Source organism: Oncorhynchus tshawytscha, linkage group LG10 (genome assembly GCF_018296145.1).
Source record: "Oncorhynchus tshawytscha isolate Ot180627B linkage group LG10, Otsh_v2.0, whole genome shotgun sequence".
In the NCBI taxonomy this organism is placed as follows: Eukaryota; Metazoa; Chordata; class Actinopteri; order Salmoniformes; family Salmonidae; genus Oncorhynchus; species Oncorhynchus tshawytscha.
The window spans coordinates 68,538,491-68,565,952 of record NC_056438.1 but is presented as its reverse complement, the minus strand read 5'-3'; the positions used below and the strand labels follow the sequence as shown (position 1 = coordinate 68,565,952).

The 27,462-nt window shown below is 43.2% G+C and overlaps 1 protein-coding gene across 4 annotated transcripts in view; it reads right to left on the bottom strand.

The window, feature by feature from the left end:
• Positions 1 to 290: 290 nt before the first annotated feature.
• LOC112260798 (phosphatidylinositol 4-phosphate 5-kinase type-1 gamma) overlaps positions 291 to 27,462 on the bottom strand; it is a 36,844-nt gene continuing 9,672 nt past the window's right edge. For 3 of the 4 annotated variants that reach the window (XM_042328924.1, XM_042328927.1, XM_042328926.1), the window contains 17 exons: positions 27,288 to 27,383; positions 26,807 to 26,937; positions 26,442 to 26,559; positions 24,017 to 24,169; positions 19,914 to 20,213; positions 19,555 to 19,754; positions 19,126 to 19,209; positions 18,949 to 19,000; positions 7,569 to 7,653; positions 7,097 to 7,255; positions 6,719 to 6,848; positions 6,341 to 6,376; positions 6,151 to 6,234; positions 5,561 to 6,080; positions 2,864 to 2,938; positions 2,120 to 2,203; positions 291 to 2,004 (listed from right to left, as the gene is read on the bottom strand). In XM_042328924.1, the coding sequence (XP_042184858.1) occupies positions 2,002 to 2,004; positions 2,120 to 2,203; positions 2,864 to 2,938; positions 5,561 to 6,080; positions 6,151 to 6,234; positions 6,341 to 6,376; positions 6,719 to 6,848; positions 7,097 to 7,255; positions 7,569 to 7,653; positions 18,949 to 19,000; positions 19,126 to 19,209; positions 19,555 to 19,754; positions 19,914 to 20,213; positions 24,017 to 24,169; positions 26,442 to 26,559; positions 26,807 to 26,937; positions 27,288 to 27,383 (2,310 nt within the window). In that variant the 3' untranslated portion in view covers positions 291 to 2,001. The remainder of the gene's footprint in view (positions 2,005 to 2,119; positions 2,204 to 2,863; positions 2,939 to 5,560; positions 6,081 to 6,150; positions 6,235 to 6,340; positions 6,377 to 6,718; positions 6,849 to 7,096; positions 7,256 to 7,568; positions 7,654 to 18,948; positions 19,001 to 19,125; positions 19,210 to 19,554; positions 19,755 to 19,913; positions 20,214 to 24,016; positions 24,170 to 26,441; positions 26,560 to 26,806; positions 26,938 to 27,287; positions 27,384 to 27,462) is intronic. The other variant, XM_042328925.1, reaches the window with a different exon arrangement.

The window sequence follows — 27,462 nt, the reverse complement described above, 5'->3', positions numbered from 1 at the left end:
CTCTCTCTCTCTCTCTGTCTAATTCTCCCTCTATACTCTCTCTCTCTCTCTCTCTCTCTGTCTCATTCTCTCCCTCTCTACTCTCTCTCTCTCTCTCTCTCTCTCTCTCTCTCTCTCTCTCTCTCTCTCTCTCTCTCTCTCTCTCTCTCTCTCTCTCTCTCTCTCTCTCTCTCTCTCTCTCTCTCTCTCTCTCTCTCTCTCTCTCTCTCTCTCTCTCTCTCTCTCTCTCTCTCTCTCTCTCAGAACAGAACAGAACAGAACAGAACAGAACAGAAAACAGCAAACATTGATGATCAGACTCACAGACTTTTAAAAGAGACAAGAACACAAACAAAAAATCCTCATATGGGAAATGAGGAACAAATGTGCATGAAAATATTGGCATTGAATTTCAGAATAGAGTTACAGTTATGTCAATATGCTCAAGTATTCTAAGCAGGATAACGCTGCCACCTGGTGGCAAAAACTACACAAAACAAAGATTTCTATCCAGTTTTCCAGTGAAATGCTCTTGAGCTTCTGCAGGTCTGTTCATTATAGTAGCTCTATGAGTCAGATTTGTCAAGTATTTGCACCAGTACATAAATAAATAAATAGCATCCATTATGTTCCATAGGAAGTTAAACAAAGTCGTAACCAAAATGGGTTTGTGAGAGAAATTAGATAATCCAACAAATTCAATGCTTCTTAAACAATATATTATTTTATTTGATATGATGATAAGCTCTAACCCCTTGTCCACATACTTTATACACAAACAGCCAGTGGTGATTTGTCTTCAAGGGACAATCTGTAATCTGTAAATTCGGCTCAATGCTTTTCGGGGGACCGATGCGGAATGTCGTATATATCATTGGCAAAATCTTACGAAATATGTTTTCTTTGTGTTTTGTTTAAGGTCGATTGTGATTCTTGCCGCAGGGGGAATGAGAAGTTACAGATTGCACCTTTAGAAGGATGGAGATGATTAAATACTTCCCTGGACTGGAACAACTTTAGAATCTTTTTTAACCCTTGACCTTTTATATTATTGACCAAGACAAAGTGCAATATCCTCTTTCACTTTCTAACTCTCTGGCTCACTATCACTCACACTATTTACAATTCACAAAATATATTATGGATTCAAAAAACATTTGCAGAATGTTAATTCTTAAAGTGCTAAAAGCTCAATGAAATGTTCAGGTTTTCATGAACAATGTGCCCCGTGAGAACGCAAAACAACGCTATTTTGCATAGCCCAATCACAACACACCACACATAATTGAGCTGAATGTAAAGCCATCACCACCAGACACAGTAAAACATTATATACAACAACTGAGAGAAAAAGTTTTGCTTCATAAAAAAAAACCTCTCCAACATTTAACCATAGGAGTCCAAAACCTGATATTACAATATAATAAATCCTATTCAATACAAGATAAAACATGAACACATGGCTTTGAGACAAGCACAAGTCACAAAAGTAAAACATGAACAACTACAGAACTGAATGACAGAAACTGTCTGGGATGTCTTAGCTAATGTTTGAAATGGGTGCACTATGGTTTTATTCACAATAACCCCATTGATGATTATGCATCCTTTTATATTTGAGTTGACTCTGTGGCAAATCAATCAGTATTGTTGCATACTTTTTTAGGAAGCAATGGTGGTTGTGTGTGTGTGTGTGTGTGTGTGTGTGTGTGTGTGTGTGTGTGTGTGTGTGTGTGTGTGTGTGTGTGTGTGTGTGTGTGTGTGTGTGTGTGTGCGTGCGTGTAGGTATGTGTGTGTGTGTTGGGGAAAGTGGTGCCGAAGTAGAAACATTTCATTTCAATAAGTCTTCCCACAGAGTACTTCTTCATCCCAGTGGGTAAAACTAGCCTTCACATGCAGCTTGGGCCACAAGGGTTATAGAACGCTGTAGAAGATTCATGGGGCTTCGTAAAGCATCACAGCTTCAGTCAGTAGTCTTCAATCCTCTCAAGTGATTTGCTTACATTGGACACTTCACACAACTTACTAGTAAGAAAATAAAAGAGGAATTTGAGAGAGAGGGAGAGAGGGAGAGTGAGAGTTAGTGTATGAGCCAAGTAAGCACTTCTCTGCGTGGGGTATTAATGAATTGCACACTTACCGTCTGGCTCTCCCCATCAGAGCCATGTCTCGACTCTGAGCCGTAGTGCAGCGGAGAGTACATCCAGCTCCTGTCCTCCTGATTCTGTTGTTACACCAGCCAACCAGCAGAGGCAGCAGACACACACACAGGCAGTACAACCACAAGACCAGGAGGAGGAGTGAGAGAGACACGTACATTTAGGGAGGAAGACATTCTACAAGTCCTATATAGCTCCATGTGGTAGGTGTTAGTTTCATGTGGTAGTTGTTAGTTTCATGTGGTAGGTGTTAGTTTCATGTGGTAGGTGTTAGTTTCATGTGGTAGGTGTTAGTTTCATGTGGTAGGTGTTAGTTTCATGTGGTAGGTGTAAGTTCCATGTGGTAGGTGTTAGTTTCATGTGGTAGGTGTTAGTTCCATGTGGTAGGTGTTAGTTCCATGTGGTAGGTGTTAGTTCCATGTGGTAGGTGTTAGTTTCATGTGGTAGGTGTTAGTTCCATGTGGTAGGTGTTAGTTCCATGTGGTAGGTGTTAGTTTCATGTGGTAGGTGTTAGTTTCATGTGGTAGGTGTTAGTTTCATGTGGTAGGTGTTCCATTTTGCTCACACATGGCTACAAAAAGTGCCTAAGGGGCTAGGTAGGGTAGTGGTTGATTTAAGATGGGCACAACAAGCTCAGAATCAGGGGAAGGAAGCCTACACAAGTAATCAACACTTTACGTTACACTACAAAACTAGGGCTTGTGCAACCAGCAGCCGTGACTTACATTGCAGCTTGAGCTTGAGTTGAGTTTCTTACGACCCAGAATTGGGGAGTACACCCAGTATCTCCCATCAGCATACTGATAATACACATACACACATGCAGACACAAGACACACACACAGACACATGTAAGGATAGGGGAGTAGATGAAGAGAAATGGAAAAGGTAAGAGTATGAGAAACAGAGGGAGAACGGCTAGAGAGAAAGAGACAAAGAGAGAGACAAAGAGAGAGACAAAAAGAGAGAGACAAAAAGAGACAAAAAGAGAGAGACAAAAAGAGACAAAAAGAAAGAGACACAGACAGAAAGAGAGAGGGACATACAGAGAGAAAGAGAGAGAGAGAGAGAGAGAGAGAGAGAGACAGAGACACAGACACAGACAGACACAGACACAGACAGAAAGAGAGAGAGGGACATACAGAGAGAGAAAGAGAGAGAGAGAGAGAGAGAGAGAGAGACAGAGAGAGAGAGGGAGGGAGAAAGAGAGAGAAAGGAAGACAGCGAAATTGAGAGAAAGGAAGACAGCGAAATTGAGAGACAGAGACACAGAGAGAGAGGAGAGAGAGAGAGAGAGAGAGAGAGAGAGAGAAAACATACACAGACACAGACAGAGGGAGTGTGACAGGGGTTGGATGGGACAGCGGAGAGAGAGTAAAAAGAGAATGAAGATGGAACAATACACCTCCAAAATGGATGAAGAAAGAACATACTGTACAGTTAGCTCCAACAGTATTGGGACAGGGACCAATTTCTGCTGTTTTGTCTCAGACGCCCACATATCATACCCCCAAGACATGCTAACCTCTCACCATTACACTCTTAGAAAATAGGGTTCCTAAAGGGTTCTGCGGCTGTCTGCATAGGAGAACCCTTTTTGGTTCCATGTTGAACTCTTTTGGGTTCCATGTAGAACTCTCTGTGGAAAGGGTTCTAACTGGAATCTAAAGGGTTCTGCTTGGAACCAAAAGGGGTTCTTCAAAGGGTTCTCCTATGGGGACAGCCAAAGAACCGTTTTATAAGTGAACATGATTTAGTGATTATGAATCACATGACTGAGGGATTATAAATCACATGACTGAGGGATTATGAATCACATGACTGAGGGATTATGAATCACATGACTGAGGGATTATGAATCACATGACTGAGGGATTATAAATCACATGACTGAGGGATTATAAATCACACGACTGAGGGATTATGAATCACATGACTGAGGGATTATAAATCACATGACTGAGGGATTATGAATCACATGACTGAGGGATTATAAATCACATGACTGAGGGATTATGAATCACATGACTGAGGGATTATAAATCACATGACTGAGGGATTATGAATCACATGACTGAGGGATTATAAATCACATGACTGAGGGATTATGAATCACATGACTGAGGGATTATAAATCACATGACTGAGGGATTATAAATCACACAACTGAGGGATTATGAATCACATGACTGAGGGATTATGAATCACATGACTGAGGGATTATGAATCACATGACTGAGGGATTATAAATCACACGACTGAGGGATTATGAATCACATGATTTAGTGATTATGAATCACATGACTGAGGGATTATGAATCACATGACTGAGGGATTATAAATCACACGACTGAGGGATTATGAATCACATGACTGAGGGATTATGAATCACATGACTGAGGGATTATGAATCACATGACTGAGGGATTATAAATCACACGACTGAGGGATTATGAATCACATGACTGAGGGATTATAAATCACATGACTGAGGGATTATGAATCACATGACTGAGGGATTATGAATCACATGACTGAGGGTTTATTAAGCACATGATTAAGGGATTATGAATAACATGTCTTTGTTATTATGAATCACATGACTGAGGGATTATGAATCACATGATTGAGGGATTATAAATCACATGATTTAGTGATTATGAATCACATGACTGAGGGGTTATGAATCACATGACTGAGGGATTATAAATCACATGACTGAGTGATTATGAATCACATGACTGAGTGATTATGAATCACATGACTGAGGGATTATGAATCACATGATTGAGGGATTATAAATCACATGATTGAGGGATTATGAATCACATGATTTAGTGATTATGAATCACATGACTGAGGGATTATGAATCACATGACTGAGGGATTATGAATCACATGACTGAGTGATTATGAACCACATGACTGAGTGATTATGAATCACATGACTGGATTAATATGGATCGGCCAGGCATGAGCAACACACATGCACCATGCAAACATCATGCAATACACACAACACAACACAGAACAGACTTTTAGTGCAGTATTCTGTAGTCTCTCCCCGTTGCTGTTTCAGCAGTATAGTTATAATCCAGCATGTGGTGTCTCAGGATTCAATTCAACCTCTATCACCACATGCTTTAAAGCCCCACTTTGTGATTAATGATCGATAGCAGCAAACGACACACACCCTCACCCTCAAACTTGCTGTCCTTACTGCCCAACAGTAAGAAAACCAACACCCCAGTAAACAAAAACAGCTGTCACACTCAACACACGCACGCACGCATGCACACACACACACACACACAAGCAGTCATCCACACACACACACACACACACACACAAGCAGTCACGCACACATGCACACACACACACACAAGCAGTCAAGAATACACACACGCACACACACGACTTACGAAGTAGATGTCAGAGACTGGCACCTCCCCCTCCAGTGAGTTGTGGCTGACGGACGAGGTGACAGACAGATGATTGGACGAATAGCGTTCCGCTGTCACCTGGGGGATCGGAGGGAGAGAGGAGGGAGGGGTGGTGGGAAGGAGTGAAGAATGGGGAGAGGAGGAGGGGTGGGTAGATGCATGAGTGGTGGAAGAGGGAGAGGCGGAGTCTTGAGGGACTGCAGAGCGTGGAAGAGTGGAGGCGATGACAGCTGATGACTGAGGGGTGGAGGAAGGATGAGTGAAAGAATAGGGCAGAGTGGAGTTAGAGTGAGGGGCAGAGGAGGAAGAGATTGAGGGAGGAAGTGAATGAGGGAGAGTGGACGCTGGAGGGAATGAGGAGGGAGGGGTGGAGGATGGAGGGGTGGAGGAGGAAGGAGGGGTTGAAGGAGGTGTAGAGGAGGTGGGGGCAGCAGCTGTGGCCTGTGTGATGACTTTCTCCTCTGTTACTTTAGAGTCCTGAAGGTCCTCTGGAACCACACTGTGACAGAGATAGAAACGCTACAGTCAGATGTGTGTGTGTGTGTGTGTGTGTGTGTGTGTGTGTGTACCTGGTTGTAGGTTCCCTCTTCACCTCCACCGCCACAGTGACGGTTTGCTCGTGCACCTCCACTACTTCCAGCTGTGACCTGAAACTATATGGGACAGCACAGGATGTGACATCAGAACTTCAATCACAGTCAGAATGGTCAGATGGGATGAGATGTGTTGGATTGAAGGGTAAGAAATAAGACTGCTTACCTGTCTTCACGGTCCCGTGGAGAGTGAGTTGGCCTCCTGAAGGGTAGAACAGGGACAGGTGAGTGTGTATATGTAGGAGTGTGTGTGTAAATGTAGGAGTGTGTGTGTGTGTGTGTGTGTGTGTGTGTGTGTGTGTGTGTGTGTAAATGTAGGAGTGTGTGTGTGTGTGTGTGTGTGTGTGTGTAAATGTAGGAGTGTGTGTGTGTGTGTGTGTGTGTGTGTGTGTGTGTGTGTGTGTGTGTGTGTGTGTAAATGTAGGAGTATGTGTGTGTGTGTGTAAATGTAGGAATATGTGTGTGTGTGTGTGTGTGTGTGTGTGTGTGTGTGTGTGTGTGTGTGTGTGTGTGTGTGTGTGTGTGTGTGTGTGTATACATGTACCTGAAGCGTGGGTGTTCTGGTGTGTCAAATGGTGTGGTAGGGAGAGAGTTGTTGGAGGAGAGAGTGGTCGCAATGGATGCTGTGGTCGCATCCTCAAAAGATGGAGGGGTGTGGGGGTGCTCTCTCTGACCTGACAGAGAGAGAGAGAGAGAGAGAAAGAGAGAGAGAGAGAGATAGAGACCCATTCAACCCCCATTTTGAATTAAATACTCATTAAATTGCTGACATTGAAAACAGCATCAGTATTAGTAATCTACCACTAGAGAACATGACACGACATCTAAATAGCTTGTGTTGAAAAGAGCTCGGTCCTCAAACACTTGTCTGCCATTTTCAGGTCCCCCTCTGCATGGATGTGGAGTGTAGTAACTGTCTTACCGTCCTCCTCCAGCAGGCGGGAGCCGCGAGCCGCTCTGAGGTGCAGCTCCTCGTTCTCCTGGTTCTCCTCTCTCTCTATGGACAGCTGTGTTTGGACACTGTTTTTGGGTGTGGGCAGAGCCCCTCCTCGCCCCCTCTTGGAGGGAGAAGACCTCAGGGCTGGGTGGGAGGAGAAGATGAGAGAAGGAGGGGGAGGACAGAGGATAATGAAATCAGTCAGAAGGAAAACTCAATGAATCAATTACTCAATCTCAATATATTGTTTCTGATCAGAAATATCGTTCCTGTTTTATTTTAAATGCATTCATATATGCTTCATAAGCACTACATAAATGGGATTCATATATAACTGTATTTCCTGATCTATAAAGGATTAATAAATGTGAACAAATAAATGCATGGTCATGTCACACAGCTGTACAGTTATAGATGATTTGTGAAGCATTTATGTAGTGAATGTGTTTCTACTCACAGCAGCTCTTTCTGAAGACAGTGGTGCTGCAGAACTTGTAGAACCTGTCTGCATAGAAACTAGGCCTGTGGACTGACACTGTGTCCTGAGAGAGAGAGAGAGAGAGAGAGAGAGACAGAGAGAGAGAGAGAGAGAGAGAGAGAGAGAGAGAGAGAGAGACAGAGAGAGAGAGAGAGAGAGAGAGAGAGAGAAAAAATGAGACAGAGGGAGAGAGAGAATGAGAATGAGAGAATGAGACAGAGAGTGAGAGAGAGAGACAGAGAGAGAGAGAAAGAGAGAGAGAAAGAGAATGAGACAGAGAGAGAGAGAATGAGACAGAGAGAGAGAGAGAGAGAGAGAGAGAGAGAGAGAGAGAGAGAAGAGAGAGAGAGAGAGAGAATGAGACAGAGAGAGAGAGAGAATGAGACAGAGAGAGAGTAGAGAGAGAGAGAATGAGACAGAGAGAGAGAGTAGAGAGGGAGAGAATGAGACAGAGAGAGAGAGAGAGAGAGAGTATAGAGGAGAATTAGACAGAGAGAGAGAGAGAGAAAGGAAAATTAGAGAGAGAGAGAGCGAGAGAGAGAGAGAGAGAGAGAGAGAGAGAGAGAAGAATGAGACAGAGAGAGAGTAGAGAGAGAGAGAATGAGACAGAGAGAGAGAGAGAGAGAGAGAGAGAGAGAGAGAGAGAGAGAGAGAGAGAGAGAGAGAGAATTAGAGAGAGAGAGAGAAGGGGAAACAATCTTAGTAAACAAAACACATCTGCAAATTCAGGCATAGTGAATTATTGAAATGGGAGAGTTAGTCTGTCACCTTTTCAAACCTCTAGTTGTTTCTAGAATAATAACCTTCTAGCCATTCTCAGTATCAGAGGCATATTCCATCTGTAGACTAATTATATATAATACAAATTGAGGTGTGGGTGATGGAAATGCATTTGTCGGTTAATCTACTTCTGTTCTGTAAATGGCACTGTGTGTTCTTTTTCGAAGGATGGATCCCAGTCTTTTCAGGGCTGTGGCATATTGTGGGTCGGGGTGGTCTGCCAGGCATTGGGATGACAACCCAACTCGGGATGAGGAGGGCTTTTAGCAGGTGGAATAGGGGGGACCAATTGTAGGTTTACTTAGTAGCAATGCAAATATCATGGTACAGCTATATAGACACTCAATGATCATGTTACTTTTTAATTGTAAGTTTACAAACATGTATTTTGATAAATAGAATTGAAACCTGTGTCTCATTATGGTAAGTGCTGAAATAGGTATAGCCAGTTATAATTGTAATGGCTGTCCTACCCTGACCTTAGAGTGCCGTTTTATTTCTCTATTTGGTGAGGTCAGGGTGTGATGTGGGGTGGGCATTCTATGTTTTGTATTTCTTTGGTTTTGGCCGAGTGTGGTTCCCAATCAGAGGCAGCTGTCTATCGTTGTCTCTGATTGGGAATCATACTTAGGTAGCCTGTTTTCCCACCTATATTGTGGGATCTTGTTTATTGTTAGCTCTGTGAAGCCGGCAGAACGTGACATTCGTTATTCCTTTTGTTGTTTTTGTTTGGTATTCTGAGTATTAAAGATCATGAACACTTACCACGCTGCACCTTAGTCTCCTTTCGACGACAAACGTCACAGAATATCCCACCACAAAAAGACCAAGCAGTGTTTTCTGGAGGAATGGACATGGGCGCAGGCTGGAGAATATCGCCATCCTAAGGTGTAGCTAGAAGCAGCAATGGCGGAACGGCGAAGATACGAGGAGTTGGCACGACGAAGCATGCACAACATTTTTTGGGGGGAGGCACATGGGGAGAGGCACATCGGGAGAGGCACATGGGGAGATTGGCGGAGTCAGGTTATAGACCTGAGCCAACTCCCCGTGCTTACCGTGGGGAGAGAGTGACTAGTCAGGCACCATGCTATGCGGCTCTGCGCCGTGTGTCACCGGTGCGCATGCACAGCCCGGTGCGCTCTGTGCCAGTTCCTCACATTTGTCGAGCCAGAGTGGGCATTTAGCCAGGACGGATGGTCAGATGCTCTGGGCATCTGGCCTCCAGTGCGTCTCTTCGGTCCAGGATATCCTGCGCCGGCTCTGCGCACTCTGTCTCCGGTGCGTCTCCACAGCCCAGTACGTCCAGTGCCATCGCCCTGCAGTTGCCAGGCTAGGGTGAGCATCCAGCCAGGAGGGGTGGTGCCAGCTCTATGCTAAAGACCTCCAGTGCGCCTCCTCGGTCCAGTATATCCTGTGCCGGCTCTACGCACAGTGTCTCTGGTGCGCTTTCACAGCCCAGTGCGTCCTGTGCCAACGCCCTGCAGTTGCAGGGCTAGGGTGAGCATCCAGTCAGGACGGGTTGTGCCAGACCTCCAGTGCGGCTCCACGGCCCAGTATATCCTGTGCCAGCTCCAGGAACCCAGCCTCCAGTGATGATCCATGGCCCGAAGCCTCCAGTGATGATCCATGGCACGAAGCCCCCAGTGATGATCCATGGCATGAAGCCCCCAGTGATGATCCATGGCATGAAGCCTGCAGTAAGGATCCATGGCACGGAGCCACCAGCGACGGTCCCCTGTCCGTAGCCTCCAGCGACGGTCCCCAGTCCAGAGCCTCCAGCCACGGTCCCGAGTCCCGGGGCCTGATGCGAGGGTCCCTAGTCCGGAGCCTACGGCGAGGGTCCCCTGTCCGGGGCCGGCAACAAGGGTCCCCGCACCAGAGGCGCAACCAAAATGGGGGTAGTCAGAGGTGGAGCGGGGGCTACGCCCCGAACCGGAACCGCCACCAAGGGTAGATGCCCACCCGGACCCTCCCCTATAGGTTTAGGTGTTCACACCTTTGGGGGTGGGGTACTGTCACGCCCTGACCTTAGAGAGCCTTTTTATTTCTCTATTTGGTGAGGTCGGGGTGTGATGTGGGGTGGGCATTCTATGTTTTGTATTTCTTTGGTTTTGGCCGAGTGTGGTTCCCAAACAGAGGCAGCTGTCTAGGATGGGATCTTGTTTATTGTTAGCTCTGTGAAGCCGGCAGAACATGACGTTCGTTATTCCTTTTGTTGTTTTTGTTTGGTGTTCTGAGTATTAAAGATCATGAACACTTACCACTCTGCACCTTAGTCTCCTTTCGATGACATTGGCTTAGCAGATAATAAGAAAAGACGATCAGTATTTACCTGGCTAAAAGAGAATTAAAATAATATCTAGTTTTATTTCACCAGGTAGGCTAGTTGAGAACAAGTTCTCATTTGCAACTGCGACCTGGCCAAGATAAAGCACAGCAGTTCGACACATACAACAACACAGAGTTACACATGAAATAAACAAACATACAGTCAATAATACAGTAGAAAAAGTCTATATACAGTATGTACAAATGAGTTAGGATAAGGGAGGTAAGGCAATAAATAGGCCATGGTGGCAAAGTAATTACAATATAGCAATTAAACACTGGAATGGTAGAATGTGCAGAAGATGAATGTGCAATTAGAGATACTGGGGTGCAAAGGAGCAAGATAAATAAATAAATACAGTATGGGGAAGAGGTAGTTGGAAGGGCTAATTACAGATGGCTATGTACAAGTGCAGTGATCTGTGAGCTGCTATGACAGCTGGTGCTTAAAGCTAGTGCGGGAGATAAGAGTCCCCAGCTTTAATGATTTTTGCAGTTCGTTCCAGTCATTGGCATCAGAGAACTGGAAGGAGAGGAGGCCAAAGGAAGAATTGGCTTTGGGGGTGACCAGGGAGATATACCTGCTGGAGCGCGTGCTACAGGTGGGTGCTGCAATGGTGACCAGTGAGCTGAGATACGGCGGGGCTTTACCTAGCAGAGACTTGTAGATGACCTGGAGCCAGTGGGTTAAGCGACGCGTATGAAGTGAGGGCCAGCCAACGAAAGCGTACTGGTCGCAGTGGTGGGTGGTATATGGGGCTTTGGTGACAAAACGGATGGCACTGTGATAGACTGCATCCAATTTGTTGAGTAGAGTGTTGGAGGCTATTTTGTAAATTACATTGTCGAAGTCGAGGATCGGTAGGATGGTCAGTTTTACGAGGGTATGTTTAGCAGCATGAGTGAAGGATGCTTTGTTGCGAAATAGGAAGCCGATTCTAGATTTTATTTTGGATTGGAGATGTTTAATGTTAGTCTGGAAGGAGAGTTTACATTCTAACCAGACACCTAGGTATTTGTAGTTGTCCACGTATTCTAAGTCAGAACCGTCCAGAGTAGTGATGCTGGACGGGTGGGCGGGTGCGGGCAGCGATCGGTTGAAGAGCATGCATTTAGTTTTACTTGCATTTAAGAGCCGTTTGGAGGCCACGGAAGGAGAGTTGTATGGCATTGAAGCTCGTCTGGAGGTTAGTTAATACAGTGTCCAAAGAAGGGCCAGAAGTATACAGAATTGTGTCATCTGAGTAGAGGTGGATCAAAGAATCACCAGCAGAAGAGCGACATCATTGATGTATACAGAGAAGAGAGTCGGCCCGAGAATTGAACCCTGTGGCACCCCCATAGAGACTGCCAGAGGTCCGGACAACATGCCCTCCGATTTGACACACTGAACTCTATAAGAGAAGTAGTTGGTGAACCAGGCGAGGCAATCATTTGAGAAACCAAGGCTGTTGAGTCTGCCAGTAAGTATGTTGTGATTGACAGAGTCGAAAGCCTTAGCCAGTTCATTGAATATGGCTGCACAGTAATGTCTCTAATCGATGGCGGTTATGATATCGTTTAAGACCTTGAGCGTGGCTGAGGTGCACCCATGACCAGCTCTGAAACCAGATTGCATAGCGGAGAAGGTACGGTGAAACGCATTCAACAATTTTAGATGAAGTTTTGTGGAAAAAGGATTGGGGGGGACAAAATATATTTCTCCCATGGGCAAAGAAATTCAAAAGGGGTGATGATATTAATTAACTGTCATTTTAATCCAAATGTGCAAATTGTCCAAACAGATCATCAAGGTAGATGGATTATTTTAAATATGTTATTGGACAATAAACATATGGCTTATTAACACATACGGTCCAAATAATGATGATCCAAGCTTCTTTGAAAATATATATAAGAATGTATCAACTCTACAAGCAACACTAGACTCTATTATTATGGTGGGGAATTTTAATATGGTTATAAATAATTCTATGGACCGTAAAGGAAATCACACTACAAACTATCACCCTCAGGCACTTAAGGAAATCACACTACAAACTATCACCCTCGGGCACTTAAGGAAATCACACTACAAACTATCACCCTCAGGCACTTAAGGAAATCACACTACAAACTATCACCCTCAGGCACTTAAGGAAATCATGAATGTCATGGATATATTGGAATTAGTGGATATATGGAGGCTTAAATACCCTGACCTAGTGAGATATACATGGCGACTGCTTAATCAAGCTAGTCGTCTTGACTACTTTCTTATGTGTAATGGCCGTCGTCGGTGGAAGAAGGTGAGGACCAAGGTGCAGCTTGGTAAGTTTTCATGTTCTTTTTATATAATCAAAACTGAACACTAAACAAAATAACAACTAGGAAGGAAGAACAAACGAAACAGTCCTGTCTAGTGATGAAACACAAAACAGAAAATAAACACCCACGAAACCCAGGTGGAAAAAGGCTACCTAAGTATGATTCTCAATCAGAGACAACTAACGACACCTGCCTCTGATTGAGAACCATACCAGGCCAAACTCAAAAAACAACATAGAAAAACAAACATAGACTGCCTAACCCAACTCACGCCCTGACCATACTAAAACAAAGACAAAACAAAGGAACTAAGTTCAGAACGTGACATTATGCCATTCTCTCTGGCACAAACGTTTAAAAAGTAGGGGACAGAATGTGATCGGATCATCACATAATTGGCATATATATTACTCTTACAGAATTTCCACAAGGGCGAGGATATTGGAAATTTAATCAAAGTCTACTGGATGATAACTTGTTTATAAGTAGGACAGAAGAATTTATAACTGACTTTTTCAGACATAACAGGTACAGCAAATCCCCTTATTGTATGGGACACTTTTAAATGTGCCTTTAGAGGCCATGCAATTCAGTACTCATCTATAAAACAAAAGCAATTTGGATCAAAAGAATCCATATTAACAAAGGAACTTGAAGGACTAACAGTAGCAATAAAAACTGTACCATAGAGGCACATAATAAGTTAGAGGAAAAACAAAAAAAACTGGAGGAACTTATTCAGGAAAGCTCAAGTGTAATATATTATACAAATAAACTGGATGGAATATGGGGAAAAATGCACCAAATTCTTTTTCAATCTTCAACATAGAAATGCTACCAAAAAAATGTATTGAAACTTGTTACAAATTAATTATATTTTGAAAGAGGAAGTAAAGTACTTTAAGAATATGTTTTCATTTCAGTCTCCTCCATCTCCACTAACTGAAGCTAATTGTATGGATTTCTTTCCTAATAATAATGTAAAATTAACATCTGTACAGAAAGACTCATGTGAAGGCCAAATTACAGAGGAGGAACTGCTTGAGGCAATTAAAGCCTTTAAGGCTGGGAAAACTCCAGGGCTGGATGGCAGACCAGTGGAGGTATTATACAAACTTTTTTTGATATACTCAGAGGACCATTATTAGCATTTTTTAACCACTTCTATATAAACGGTAGATTATTGGACACACAACAAGGTCTGATTATTCATTATTACTGAAACAGGATCCAGGTGGTGTGTACATATAAAGATCCAGTCCATTTAAAAAAATTGCAGGCCTCTTACACTCCAGCGTTGTAATGCAAAAATTCTAGCTAAATGCTTGGTGCATAGAATTAAAAAGGTATTGTCAGATATTATTATTCCTAATCAAACAGGTTTTTACATGGATGATACATTGGAGATAATATAAGATAAGTACTGGCAACAATACAATACTATGAAATATCACGGAAACCAGGCCTGGTTTTCATAGCTGATTTTGAAAAGGTGTTTCATAAAGTACGACTGGAGTTTACATACAAATGCCTAGAATATTACATATTAAAGACCAATGAGCTCTCCAAACAGGTCAGGGACAAAGTTGTGGAGAAGTACAGATCAGGGTTGAGTTATAAAAAAATATCAGAAACTTTGAACATCCCACAGAGCACAATTAAATCCATTGTAAAAAAAAATTGAAAGAATATGGCACCACAACAAGCCTGCCAAGAGACGGCCGCTCACCAAAGGTGGGCATTAATCAGAGAGGCAACAAAGAGACCAAAGATAACCCTGAAGGAGCTGCAAAGCTCCACAGTGGAGATTGAGTATCTGTCCATAGGACCACTTTAAGCTGTACACTCCACAGAGCTTGGCTTTACGGAAGAGTGGCCAGAAAAAAGCCATTGCTTCAAGAAAAAAATAAGCAAACACGTTTGGTGTTTGCCAAAAGACATGTGGTAGACTCCCCAAACATATGAAAGAAGGTACTCTGGTCAAATAATAAAATTGAGCTTTTTGGCCATCAAGGAAAATGCTATGTCTGGCGCAAACTCAACACCTCCCCTCACCCTGAGAACACCATCCCCACAGTGAAGCATGGTGGTGGCAGCATCATGCTGTGAGAATGTTTTTCATTGGCAGGGACTGTGAAACTGGTCAGAATTGAAGGAATGCTGGATGGCGCTAAATACAGGGATATTCTTGAGGGAAACCTGTTTCAGTCTTCCAGAGATTTGAGACTGGGATGGAGGTTCACCTTCCAGCTGGACAATGGCCCTAAGCATACTGCTAAAGCAACACTTGAGTGGTTTAAGGGGAGAGATTTAGATGTCTTGGAAAGGCCTAGTCAATGCGCAGACCTCTATCCAATTGAGAATCTGTGGTATGACTTAAAGATTGATGTACACCAGCAGAATCCATCCAACTTGAAGGAGCTGGAGCAGTTTTGCCTTAAAGAATGGGCAAAAATCCCAGTCGCTAGATGTGCCAAGCTTATAGAGACATACCCCAAAAGACTTGCAGCTGTAATTGCTGCAAAAGGTGGATCGGCTCTACAAAGTATTGACTTTGGGGTGGTGAATAGTTATGCACGCTCAAATTTTCAGTTTTTTGGTTTTATTTCTTGTTCGTTTCACAATAAAAAATATTTAGCATCTTCAAAGTGGTAAGCATGTTGTGTAAATCAAATGATACAAAATACCCACAAATCCATTTTAAATCCAGGTTGCAAGGCAACAAAATAGGAAGAATTCCAAGGTGGTGAATACTTTTGCAAGCCACTGTAGCAATACTGGGTGATTTGAAAAGTGATAGTCAACCAATCACTAATATAATAATTATTTTTGCAAAAATGTTCATCTCAATTTACAATCTGTAGAAGCTATGAGAATAGAAAGGTTCAGTACTTTTGTGAAACATCACAGCACAGTTGAAAAATATATGGCAAATAGAAATCCAAAATGGATGGTGTTAAGAGATAGATGGGAGGGGTTGAATGGAGCTGAAGGGTGGGACTAATAACAACAAGATGACAAATCTAAAACATACGGGGTCTGTCAAATGTATATAGGTTCAGAAATGTTGCGAAATATCACAGTTACAAATAGAAATCAAACTGGATGGACATAAGAAATAGAGGAAGAACTAAAAACAAACTAAATATAACTATTGTAAAATAGATTGTGTCTGTAAAATGTGTATAACATGTATAAACTGAAGGTAGAGGTGTTATTGTTTATTAGTTTACTCCAGTTGGGGGGGGTTTGCGGGGAATAATAAAGGCATATATTTTAAAAAGTGTGTACGTGTAAATGCATGAATGTCTATATATATATATATATATATATATATATATATATATATATATATATATATATATATATATATATATATATATATATATATATATATATATATATATATTCCTGGGGGTCCATAACCTGGGCCAGGCTGGGAGAGAGTCCCAGGGCTCACCAACAGGGGGTGATGAGAAAAACCTGTGACCCAGATACAGTGGGGCAAAAAAAGTATTTAGTCAGCCACCAATTGTGCAGGTTCTCCCACTTAAAAAGATGAGAGAGGCCTGTAATTTTTTATCATAGGTACACTTCAACTATGACAGACAAAATGAGAAAAAAAATCCTGAAAATCACATTGTAGGATTTTTTATGAATTTATTTGCAAATTATGGTGGAAAATAAGTATTTGGTCACCTAGAAACAAGCAAGATTTCTGGCCCTCTCAGACCTGTAACTTCTTTTTTAAGAGGCTCCTCTGTCCTCCACTTGTTACCTGTATTAATGACACCTGTTTGAACTTGTTATCAGTATAAAAGACACCTGTCCACAACCTCAAACAGTCACACTCCAAACTCCACTATGGCCAAGACCAAAGAGCTGTCAAAGGACACCAGAAACAAAATTGTATACCTGCACCAGGCTGGGAAGACTGAATCTGCAATAGGTAAGCAGCTTGGTTTGAAGAAATCAACTGTGGGAGCAATTATTAGGAAATGGAAGACATACAAGACCACTGATAATCTCCCTCGATCTGGGGCTCCACGCAAGATCTCACCACGTGGGGTCAAAATGATCAGAAGAACGGTGAGCAAAAATCCCAGAACCACATGGGGGGACCTAGTGAATGACCTGCAGAGAGCTGGGACCAAAGTAACAAAGCCTACCATCAGTAACACACTACGCCGCCAGGGACTCAAATCCTGCAGTGCCAGACGTGTCCCCCTGCTTAAGCCAGTACACGTCCAGGCCCGTCTGAAGTTTGCTAGAAAGCATTTGGATGATTCAGAATGAGATTGGGAGAATGTCATATGGTCAGATGAAACCAAAATAGAACTTTTTGGTAAAAACTCAACTCGTCGTGTTTGGAGGACAATGAATGCTGAGTTGCATCCAAAGAACACCATACCTACTGTGAAGCATGGGGGTGGAAACATCATGCTTTGGGGCTGTTTTTCCGCAAAGGGACCAGGACGACTGATCCGTGTAAAGGAAAGAATGAATGGGGCCATGAATCGTGAGGTTTTGAGTGAAAACCTCCTTCCATCAGCAAAGGCATTGAAGATGAAACGTGGCTGGGTCTTTCAGCATGACAATGATCCCAAACACACCGCCCGGGCAACAAAGGAGTGGCTTCGTAAGAAGCATTTCAAGGTCCTGGAGTAGCCTAGCCAGTCTCCAGATCTCATCCCCATAGAAAATCTTTGGAGGGAGTTGAAAGTCTGTGTTGCCCAGCAACAGCCCCAAAACATCACTGCTCTAGAGGAGATCTGCATGGAGGAATGGGCATAAATACCAGCAACAGTGTGTGAAAACCTTGTGAAGACTTACAGAAAATGTTTGATGTCTGTCATTGCCAACAAAGGGTATAAAACAAAGTATTGAGATAAACTTTTGTTATTGACCAAATACTTATTTTCCACCATCATTTGCAAATAAATTCATTAAAAATCCTACAATGTGATTTTCTGGATTTTTTTTCTCATTTTGTCTGTCATAGTTGTAGTGCACCTATGATGAAAATTACAGGCCTCTCTCATCTTTTTAAGTGGGAGAACTTGCACAATTGGTGGCTGACTAAATACTTTTTTGCCCCACTGCTAGTCATCTATAAAAATATACATATGGGTATGTATGTGTATGTACAGTTTAAGTCAGAAGTTTACATACACTTAGGTTGGAGTCATTAAAACTAGTTTTTCAACTACTCCACAAATTTCTTGTTAACAAACTATAGTTTTGGCAAGTCGGTTAGGACATCTACATTTTTCCAACAATTGTTTCCAGACGGATTATTTCACTTATAATTCACTGTATGACAATTCCAGTGGGTCAGAAGTTTACATACACTAAGTTGACTGTGCCTTTAAACAGCTTGGAAAATTCCAGAAAATTATGTCATGGCTTTAGAAGCTTCTGATAGGCTAATTGACATGGTCTGTATGAGCCCAGGTAAGGTGCTAGTCACTGGGCCTGTGTAAGCCTAGGTAAGGTGCTAGTCACTGGGCCTGTGTAAGCCTAGGTAAGGTGCTAGTCACTGGGCCTGTGTGAGCCTAGGTACAGTGCTAGTCACTGGGCCTGTGTAAGCCTAGGTAAAGTGCTAGTCACTGGGCCTGTATGAGCGTAGGTAAGGTGCTAGTCACTGGGCCTGTGTAAGCCTAGGTAAAGTGCTAGTCACCAGGCCTGTGTAAGCCTAGGTAAGGTGCTAGTCACTGGGCCTGTGTAAGCCTAGGTAAGGTGCTAATCACTGGGCCTGTGCAAGCCGAGGTAAAGTGCTAGTCACAGGGCCTGTGCAAGCCTGGGTAAAGTGCTAGTCACCGTGCCTGTGCAAGCCTGGGTAAAGTGCTAGTCACCGGGCCTGTGCAAGCCTGGGTAAAGTGCTAGTCACCGGGCCTGTGTAAGCCTAGGTAAGGTGTTACAGTTTACGGACTGGACTCACCCCGTCATTACTAATCAGAGACTTCCATGAGTGTTCCAGTTTCTTGATGACCCTAAAGGACAGTAAAGGTAACTGGATGAGAAAAAAAACTCAGTGATTCATACATCATTATATTAGTACTGGTGCTATTGATTAGTAGGACATTAGTAGCACAGTGACTGATTTTGTGAAATGAACCTGTAGGACTGCAGGATGTCGATGATTCCAATAAAAAGAAGGAGTTGTTCTCCTTTACCATCCACAGCAGGAATACCACCCATTCTGGAGAGAGAGAGAGAGAGAGAGAGAGAGAGAGAGAGAGAGAGAGAGAGAGAGAGAGAAACAGAGAGAGAGAGAGAGAGAGAGAGAAACAGAGAGAGAGAGAGGGAGAGAAACAGAGAGAGAGAGAGAGAGAGAGAGAGAGAGAAAGAGAAAGAGAAAGAGAAAGAGAAAGAGAAAGATAGATAGATAGAAAGAAAGAAAGAAAGAAAGAAAGAAAGAAAGAAAGAAAGAAAGAAAGAGGCAGAGGGAATCTCATGTAGGGGGAAAAGACTTCAAGACACATGGAATCATTGTGTGTGTGTGTTTGCACACTTGTGCCTTTGTGTGTTAAGCTGGATAACTCACGTAGCATCGTGGTCTAGTGTGTCTCTACACATCTTCCCTCCCTGTATAGACTCCATGGCAGTAGAGTAGAGGGCTCTCTGGGTCACAGGTTTCTTCTCATCGCCCCCTGCTGGTGAGCCCTGGGACTCTCTCCCAGCCTGGCCCAGGTTATGGACCCCCAGCAACAGACTGTAATCCATGATTTTAAAGCTCTCTAGCACCTGGGGTACCACCCATACAGAGAATGGAGGTCAGAATGAATGATAGCAGGAGCTACCAGACAGCACAGACACACAGGTCATAATGCCCCCTCCCATCCACATCCATTCTACATCCCCTCTCCTCCCCCCTCCCCTCACCCTCTCCTCCCTCTCTCTCACCAGACAATCTCTCTGTAGGGTCTTAAGCAGAGCACCATATGTATCTTGATCCAGTGTCAGTCCGTCCGGTACATCTGCTATAAAGTCCAGATCTTTAAAGGTGGGATTAGATTTCTCCCTCTCTTTCTTCGACGCACGCCGTTTATACGTGGAGCCCTTCAGGTCAAACTTGAGGTGCATGCGTACGGCGCGCGGTAACACATTGTTCATGACCACGATACGGATGTTTTTACCACCACACTGGACGCAGTAGAGACCAAAGAACTTAGGAAGCAGGGTCCTCGGGTTCTGATTCAGATTCTAGAGAGAGGAGGAGAGGACGAGGGGAGAAGAAGAGGAGGAGGGAGAGAAAATTAAAGGGTGCAAAAAAGAGAATTGTGTGCCTATTTCAGTGTTCTTTTCATGCAACAACAGGAAATCCTACTGGCCATCATATTGAGCAGGACATGACAAATCCAGTGGATTTCAGAGATATGTCAGTTCAACCAGTTAAACATTTCAGAAACACATTATTTGGATAGTCCCAGGTAGATGCTTGTGGATAGTTTGTAGATGTTCAATAGGGGGGTCTAATCCTGGACGCTGATTGGTGTCTATTCCACAAGTTACCACTGGCTAAATCTATGACTTTAAAATGCCTATTTACTCTGTTCCATCTGACTGCGCAATCCACTGTCTCATCAGCCCAGCCAGACAATTTATAAACTTCATCTCCACCATAAAAAGCATGTAGACATTATCTCCCATTTCTTTTAGAGTAGCAATTGGTTTTCAATAGCAGAGATTTGTATAAATCTTGCTGTCTCTCTCTCCAACATTTGCATTTTAGCTCATTGTTATGGATGTATCCAAATAAATGTCACTAGAAAACAGCTTAAACAAATGCAGCAACTTTGCTGTTATTCTGGCTGCACTGTTTGACCTGAACGTAAATTAGCCGTAGTTGGCTAAGCAAGGGATAAGAACGTTGCCAGCCAGTACGACAATAGAACATTTAGAATGAACCACTGGGTCACATCCATCACAGGAGGTTGGTGGTACCTTAATTGGGGAGGAAGGGCTTGTGGTAATGGTTGGAGCAGAATTAGTGGAATGATAGGAAATACCTCAAACACATGGTTTCCATGGTTTCCATGTGTTTGATGCCATTCCATTAGCTCTGTTCCAGCCGTTATTATGAGCCGTTCTCCCCTCAGCAGCCTCCTGTGGCATCCATAGATACAGAACAAAAATAACTAGGTTGCGTCTCTGGCAACCGAACCGATAGATCGAACAACAAGCCGTTTTGGGTAGATACCTTAAATTTGTGTCAGGACTATATCTTGTGGAAGGATGAAATGGTATGAATAAATTGATCCCCCAAAAAGTTTTTAATGGAAAAATGTCAATCATTATTTTAATATGTTGGTAATCCGTTGTATAAAAATGACAATGCCCTCGAAGCCTGTGATTGGAGGATATATTGGCATGGTTTGCCAATTATATCGTCCAAACAGTGGCTTCTCAGGCAATATCACTTAAACAACATACACTATATATACTGTACAGAAGTATGTGGACACCCCTTCAAATGAATGGCTTCAGCTATTTCAGCCACACCCATTGCTGACAGGTTTATAAAATTGAGCACACAGCCATGCAATCTCCATAGACAAACTTTGGCAGTAGAATTGTCTAACTGAAGAGCTCAATGACTTTCAACGTGGCACAATCATAGGACGCCACCTTCCCAATAAGTCAGTTCGTCAAATTTCTGCCCTGCTGGAGCTGCCCCAGTCAACTGTGAGTGCTGTTATTGTGAGGTGGAAATGTCTAGGAGCAACAACAGCTCAGCTGCGATGTGGTAGACCACACATTGTATTTGTCACATGCACCGAATACAACAGGTGTAGTAGACCTTACCGTAAAATGCTTACTTTACAAGCCCTTAACCAACAATGCAGTTCAAGAAATAGAATTAATAAAATATTTACTAAATAAACAAAAGTAAATTTAAAAAATGAATCAATCAAAAAGTAACACAATAAATGTACATAACAATAATGCGTCTATATACTGTACAGGGGGTAAAGTGATTATGCATAGATAATAAACAGCGAGTAGCAGCAGTGTAAAAACAAGGGGACAACAACAATGTAAATAGTCTGGGTGGCCATTTGATTAGTTGTTCAGCAGTCTTATGGCTTGGGGATAGAAGCTGATAAGGAGCCTTTTGGTCCTAGACTTGGCGCTCCGGTACCGCTTGCAGTGCAGTAGCACCTTCCTGTGACATCGGTTGCTGTAGGTGTCCTGGAGGGCAGGTAGTTTGCCCCTGGTGATGTGTTGTGCAGACCACACTACCCTCTGGAGAGCCTTGCAGTTGAGGGCGGTGCAGTTGCCGTACCAGGCTGTGATACAGCCCGACAGGATGCTCTTGATTGTGCATCTGTAAAAGTTTGTAAGTGTTTTAGGTGACTAGTCAAATTAATTCAGCCTCCTGAGGTTGAGGCTGTTGCGCCTTCTTCACCACGCTGTTGCGCCTTCTTCACCATGCTGTTGCGCCTTCTTCACCACGCTGTCTGTCTGGGTGGACCATTTCAGTATGTCAGTGATGTGTACATCGAGGTACTTTCCACCTTCTCCACTACTGTCCCGTCGATGTGGATGGCATGCTGAAGTTATTACTTACACTTTGGATGGTGTATCAATACACTCAGTCACTACAAAGATATAGGCGTCCTTCCTAACTCAGTTGCCAGAGAGGAAGGAAACTGCTTCTGGATTTCACTATGAGGCCTATGATGACTTTAAAACAGCTACAATGATGACTTTAAAACAATTACAGAGCTACTTACCAAGATGAGTTTGACTTAAATCTACTTGAAAATCTATGGCAAGACTTGAAAAATGTCTGTGTAGCAATGATCAATAACCAACTTGACAGATCTTGAATAATTTTTTAATAATAATGTGAAAATATTGTACAATCCGGATCATTGTCTTGCTGCATGACCCAGCTGCACTTTAGCTTCAGCTCACTGATGGATGACCTGACATTCTCATATATAATTCTCTGATACAGAGCAGAACTCATGGTTCCTTCTATTAAAGCAGGTGGTCCAGGTCCTGGGGTAGTAAAGCATCTCCAAACCATCACACTACCACCACCATGCTGACCGTTGGTATGAGGTTCTTACTGTGGAATGCAGTGTTTGGTTTTCTTTGGTATGAGGTTCTTACTGTGGAATGCAGTGTTTGGTTTTCTTTGGTATGAGGTTCTTACTGTGGAATGCAGTGTTTGGTTTTCGCCAGATATAATGGGACCCATCTCATCCAAAAAGTTCTACATTTGACGCATCTTTTCATAGAACATTCTTCCAAGAGTCTTGATGATCATCCAGGTGCTTTTTAGAACGCTTGAGTCAACCAGAGAAACGGAGCAAATACTTTTTCATGGCACTGTATGTAAATGAGATATTTTCAATATATTTGAAAAGGTGCCTAAAAACATGTTTTCACTTTATCATCATGGGGTATTGTGTGTAGATGTGTGAAAAACAAAATACATTGAATTCCTTTTGAATCCAGGCTGTGCCACAACAAAATGTGGGAATAAGTCAAGGGGTATGAATACTTTCTGAAGGCACTGTAGTTTATTGATAGTATGACCATCTGTAGATCATCTACTTGAGACTATCCAGATAAAGTAGGACCAACATTTCCCCTTCAAAATGATTAGAAATAAGACATGTCTGGGAAATGAATGTTCATTAAACCATAAATTGATATAAAAACAAGAATACTGTACTGTCGTTTTATTGATAAGCTTGCTATACGCTATATAAACTTTATTATGGTAACAATATTAACAAGAAAATGCCCCTGCAGATTCTGCCTAGAGCGACCCTGGCTCCTGGCCCATACACTTGACAGACGTGAGTCGGCTGGACTCAAAGTCTCTGGTCGTGTGTGTGCTTTAGGCGTGTGTCTTAGTAGTGTGCTTAGCCTCATTAGCGTCACAGCTGACCATAGGTTAACCCCAGGGGCCAAGGGTCAAAGTGACCAACACAAACACACACACTTTTTATTTATTAGAATGAAGGGGGAGCTTGTGACAGACTAACCATGTAGTATCCAGGAAGTAGTTTCTGCAGAAACTCCGCCTCCTTGGCATTGACTGTTTTGATGATGAACTCATCGTCCCTGGTTACATAGAATATGGAGCCGCTGGCCCCCGGGTTGGACAGCTCGATCAGGGGCTCGTTACATAGAGAGTACTGGAGAGAGAGCATAGATATACACACAGGTTAGGTCAGTGGGTCATAGAGAGAGCATAGATATACACACAGGTTAGGTCAGTGGGTCATAGAGAGAGCATAGATATACACACAGGTTAGGTCAGTGGGTCATAGAGAGAGCATAGATATACACACAGGTTAGGTCAGTGGGTCATAGAGAGAGCATAGATATACACACAGGTTAGGTCAGTGGGTCATAGAGAGAGCATAGATATACACACAGGTTAGGTCAATGGGTCATAGAGAGAGCATAGATATACACACAGGTTAGGTCAGTGGGTCATAGAGAGAGCATAGATATACACACAGGTTAGGTCAGTGGGTCAGAGAGAGCATAGATATACACACAGGTTAGGTCAGTGGGTCATAGAAAGAGCATAGATATACACACAGGTTAGGTCAGTGGGTCATAGAGAGAGCATAGATATACACACAGGTTAGGTCAGTGGGTCATAGAGAGAGCATAGATATACACACAGGTTAGGTCAGTGGGTCATAGAGAGAGCATAGATATACACACAGGTTAGGTCAGTGGGTCATAGAGATAGCATAGAAAATGGCACCAACACTGGAGTGGTTCAAATAGGGCACTTTACATGGTGCTTCAGACCTTCACTAGGCACTTTGCAGGGTTTCTACTTTCTACAGACACCTGAAGTGGAGTCTAGAAGGCCAGATAAACACAGGGGCTTAACAAGCTTAAGGGGAGAGTGTGAAGATCCTGTCAGTCTCTACACAAGTATATGATACCCCGTATTCAGAAAAACAGAGAATGTTGCACTATGTATTCCTCATGCTGGATTAATGCAATGAGACTAAAACATTACTATTTCCTGGCAGTGTAAAACCATGCATAGAAAACCCATAGATACAAATAGAAACAGATACACAAAAAGGTTGTTTCTGATTAGGCCTATACTGTACCTGACTGTCTACTGTTATCAGCTTGGAGCTTTAAAAATAAAGTCTTAATCTGCTAATCTCCATCTGGTGCAGGTAGAGTGTGATTTTATAGGAGTGACTGTGTGTGCACGTGTGTATGTGCACACATTTACAGTATGTGTGTAAGAGTGTAAGTGTGGTGTGTGTGAGTCAAGCTATGCATACATGTACATATGCATAGATTGCTGCATTAATCCAGCACATTCCTAACGCCTTCCTAATATTAAGTTGCACCCCTTTTGCCCTCAGAACAGCCTGAATTTGTCAGGGCATGGACTTTACATGGTGTTGAAAGCGTTCCACACGGATGCTGGCCCATGTTGACTCCAATTCTTCCCACAGTAGTGTCAAATTGGCTGTTGCTTGTGAAAAACTCAGCAGACTTGCAGTTGTTCACTCAATCCGGTGCGCCTAGCATCTTCTACCATACCCTGTTCAAAGGCACTTAAATATTTTGTCTTGCCCATTCACCCTCTGAATGGCACACATACAGAATCTTGTATGTCTCAATTGTCTCAAGGCTTAGAAAATCCTTATTTAACCTGTCTCTTCCCTTTCATCTACACTGATTGAAGTTGATTTAACAAATGACATCAATAAGAAATCATAGCTTTCACCTGGATAGTCTGTCATGGAAAGAGCAGGTGTTCCTAATACATTAGGTGTTCCTAATGTATTTCTGTGCATTTCTGCGTGTGTGTGTGTGTGTGTGTGTGTGTGTGTGTGTGTGTGTGTGTGTGTGTGTGTGTGTGTGTGTGTGTGTGTGTGTGTGTGTGTGTGTGTGTGTGTGTGTGTGTGTGTGTGTGTGTGTGTGTGTGTGTGTGTGTGTGTTTGTGGCCAGAGGACGGGGAAGTCAGACTGGATGTAACCGGGGGTTATGTTTCCTTGATAAATCCTCAGGATGTCATGTTAGTTACGCATTTAATCACCTGATGTAGGACACTTTATTTAAAAGTGCAATACGCAGAAATCGCTCCGCCATTTCCTGGTTGCAAAAATTCAAATAGTTTGCCTAATTTCAGTTTGTGACCAAACAAGTTGTCATTGTGTAGAGAATCATTGTACCATCTAAACCGCTGTGAAATATATTTTCCATAACCCAAAGTATTTTCAGCTGTTTGAAGCTGGTATGCATAGAAATAGCTTCTTAGACTTGCTTTCAATGAGAATGGCAGAGCTATAACTCACATTTCTATGTGAATTTGGTCAGGTCGCCCAGAAAGTTACATATTGCAGCTTTAACCTAGGTATTAACAAGACTATCTGTAGTGCTATATTTATTGAGGTTACTATGGTTACTGTCTCTCACCAGGTAGTCATCTGGCCGGATCCCAAACAGTTCTCGGAAGTAGCGGAAGGCCACGGGGGCATAGGTCTTAAACCTGAAGTCTGGGTAGTGATGGGCAGGAGTCAGGTTACTGCCCTCACTGGAGAGAAGATGGGAGTGGGGATGAGAGGCAGAAAGAGAGAAAGACAGGAGAGAGGAAGGGATAGAATGAGTTATTGTACTAGAGAGCATTTCACTTTGTAGGTGGTTTTATCCACACACCAAATACAAAAAAACACCCCTCTCCATTTGTAAACACACACATCTGCCATCCACACACACACACACAAAGTCAGACACACATCTGCCATTCACACACACACACACACACAAAGTCAGACACACACCTGGGGAAGAAGATGCTCTCCACCACGTAGAAGTCCTGCATGAGGACATCTCTCTCTGGCTTGGAGCTCAGGTTGCCCACCGTGTAGCCGATGCCCAGCTGGATGGCACCTTTCAGGGCAGAGGACGTGGTCTGGAGGGCACAGGCAGGCAGGTTACAAACCCCAAGTCACCAAAATAGATCCATGAAAATTAAAATGAGGGAGGAAAAGGATGAGAGGAGGACAGTGAGATAGGAGAAGTCAAAGAAGTACAGAAAGGTCTGGGGAGAGAAGAAGGAAGAAAACAGAGAGGTAGGAGAGGACATGGAAGACATGGACATGGAAGAGAGGGAAGAAGGAGAGACAAGTAAGGTATGGGATGGAGGGAGGAGAGATAGTGGAGAGAGAATAGAAGAACATGAAGATAAGAGGGGAAGGAGAGAGAGGGATTCAGGAGAGGAAAGGTGAGAGAGGGATGCAGGAGAGGAAAGGAGTAGTGTACCTTCTTATAGGTGGTCTCTCCAGAGGCATCTACTCTCCTGTGGCCGATCTTCTTCTCCTGACCTGGGCCTAGACCCTGAGCTGTGGGGGACGGCATCTGACAGAGAAGAGGGGAGACTGGCTTTACTTGTGGGTTACTTACATAGCATGCTGCACTGCATAAAAACATATGTAAT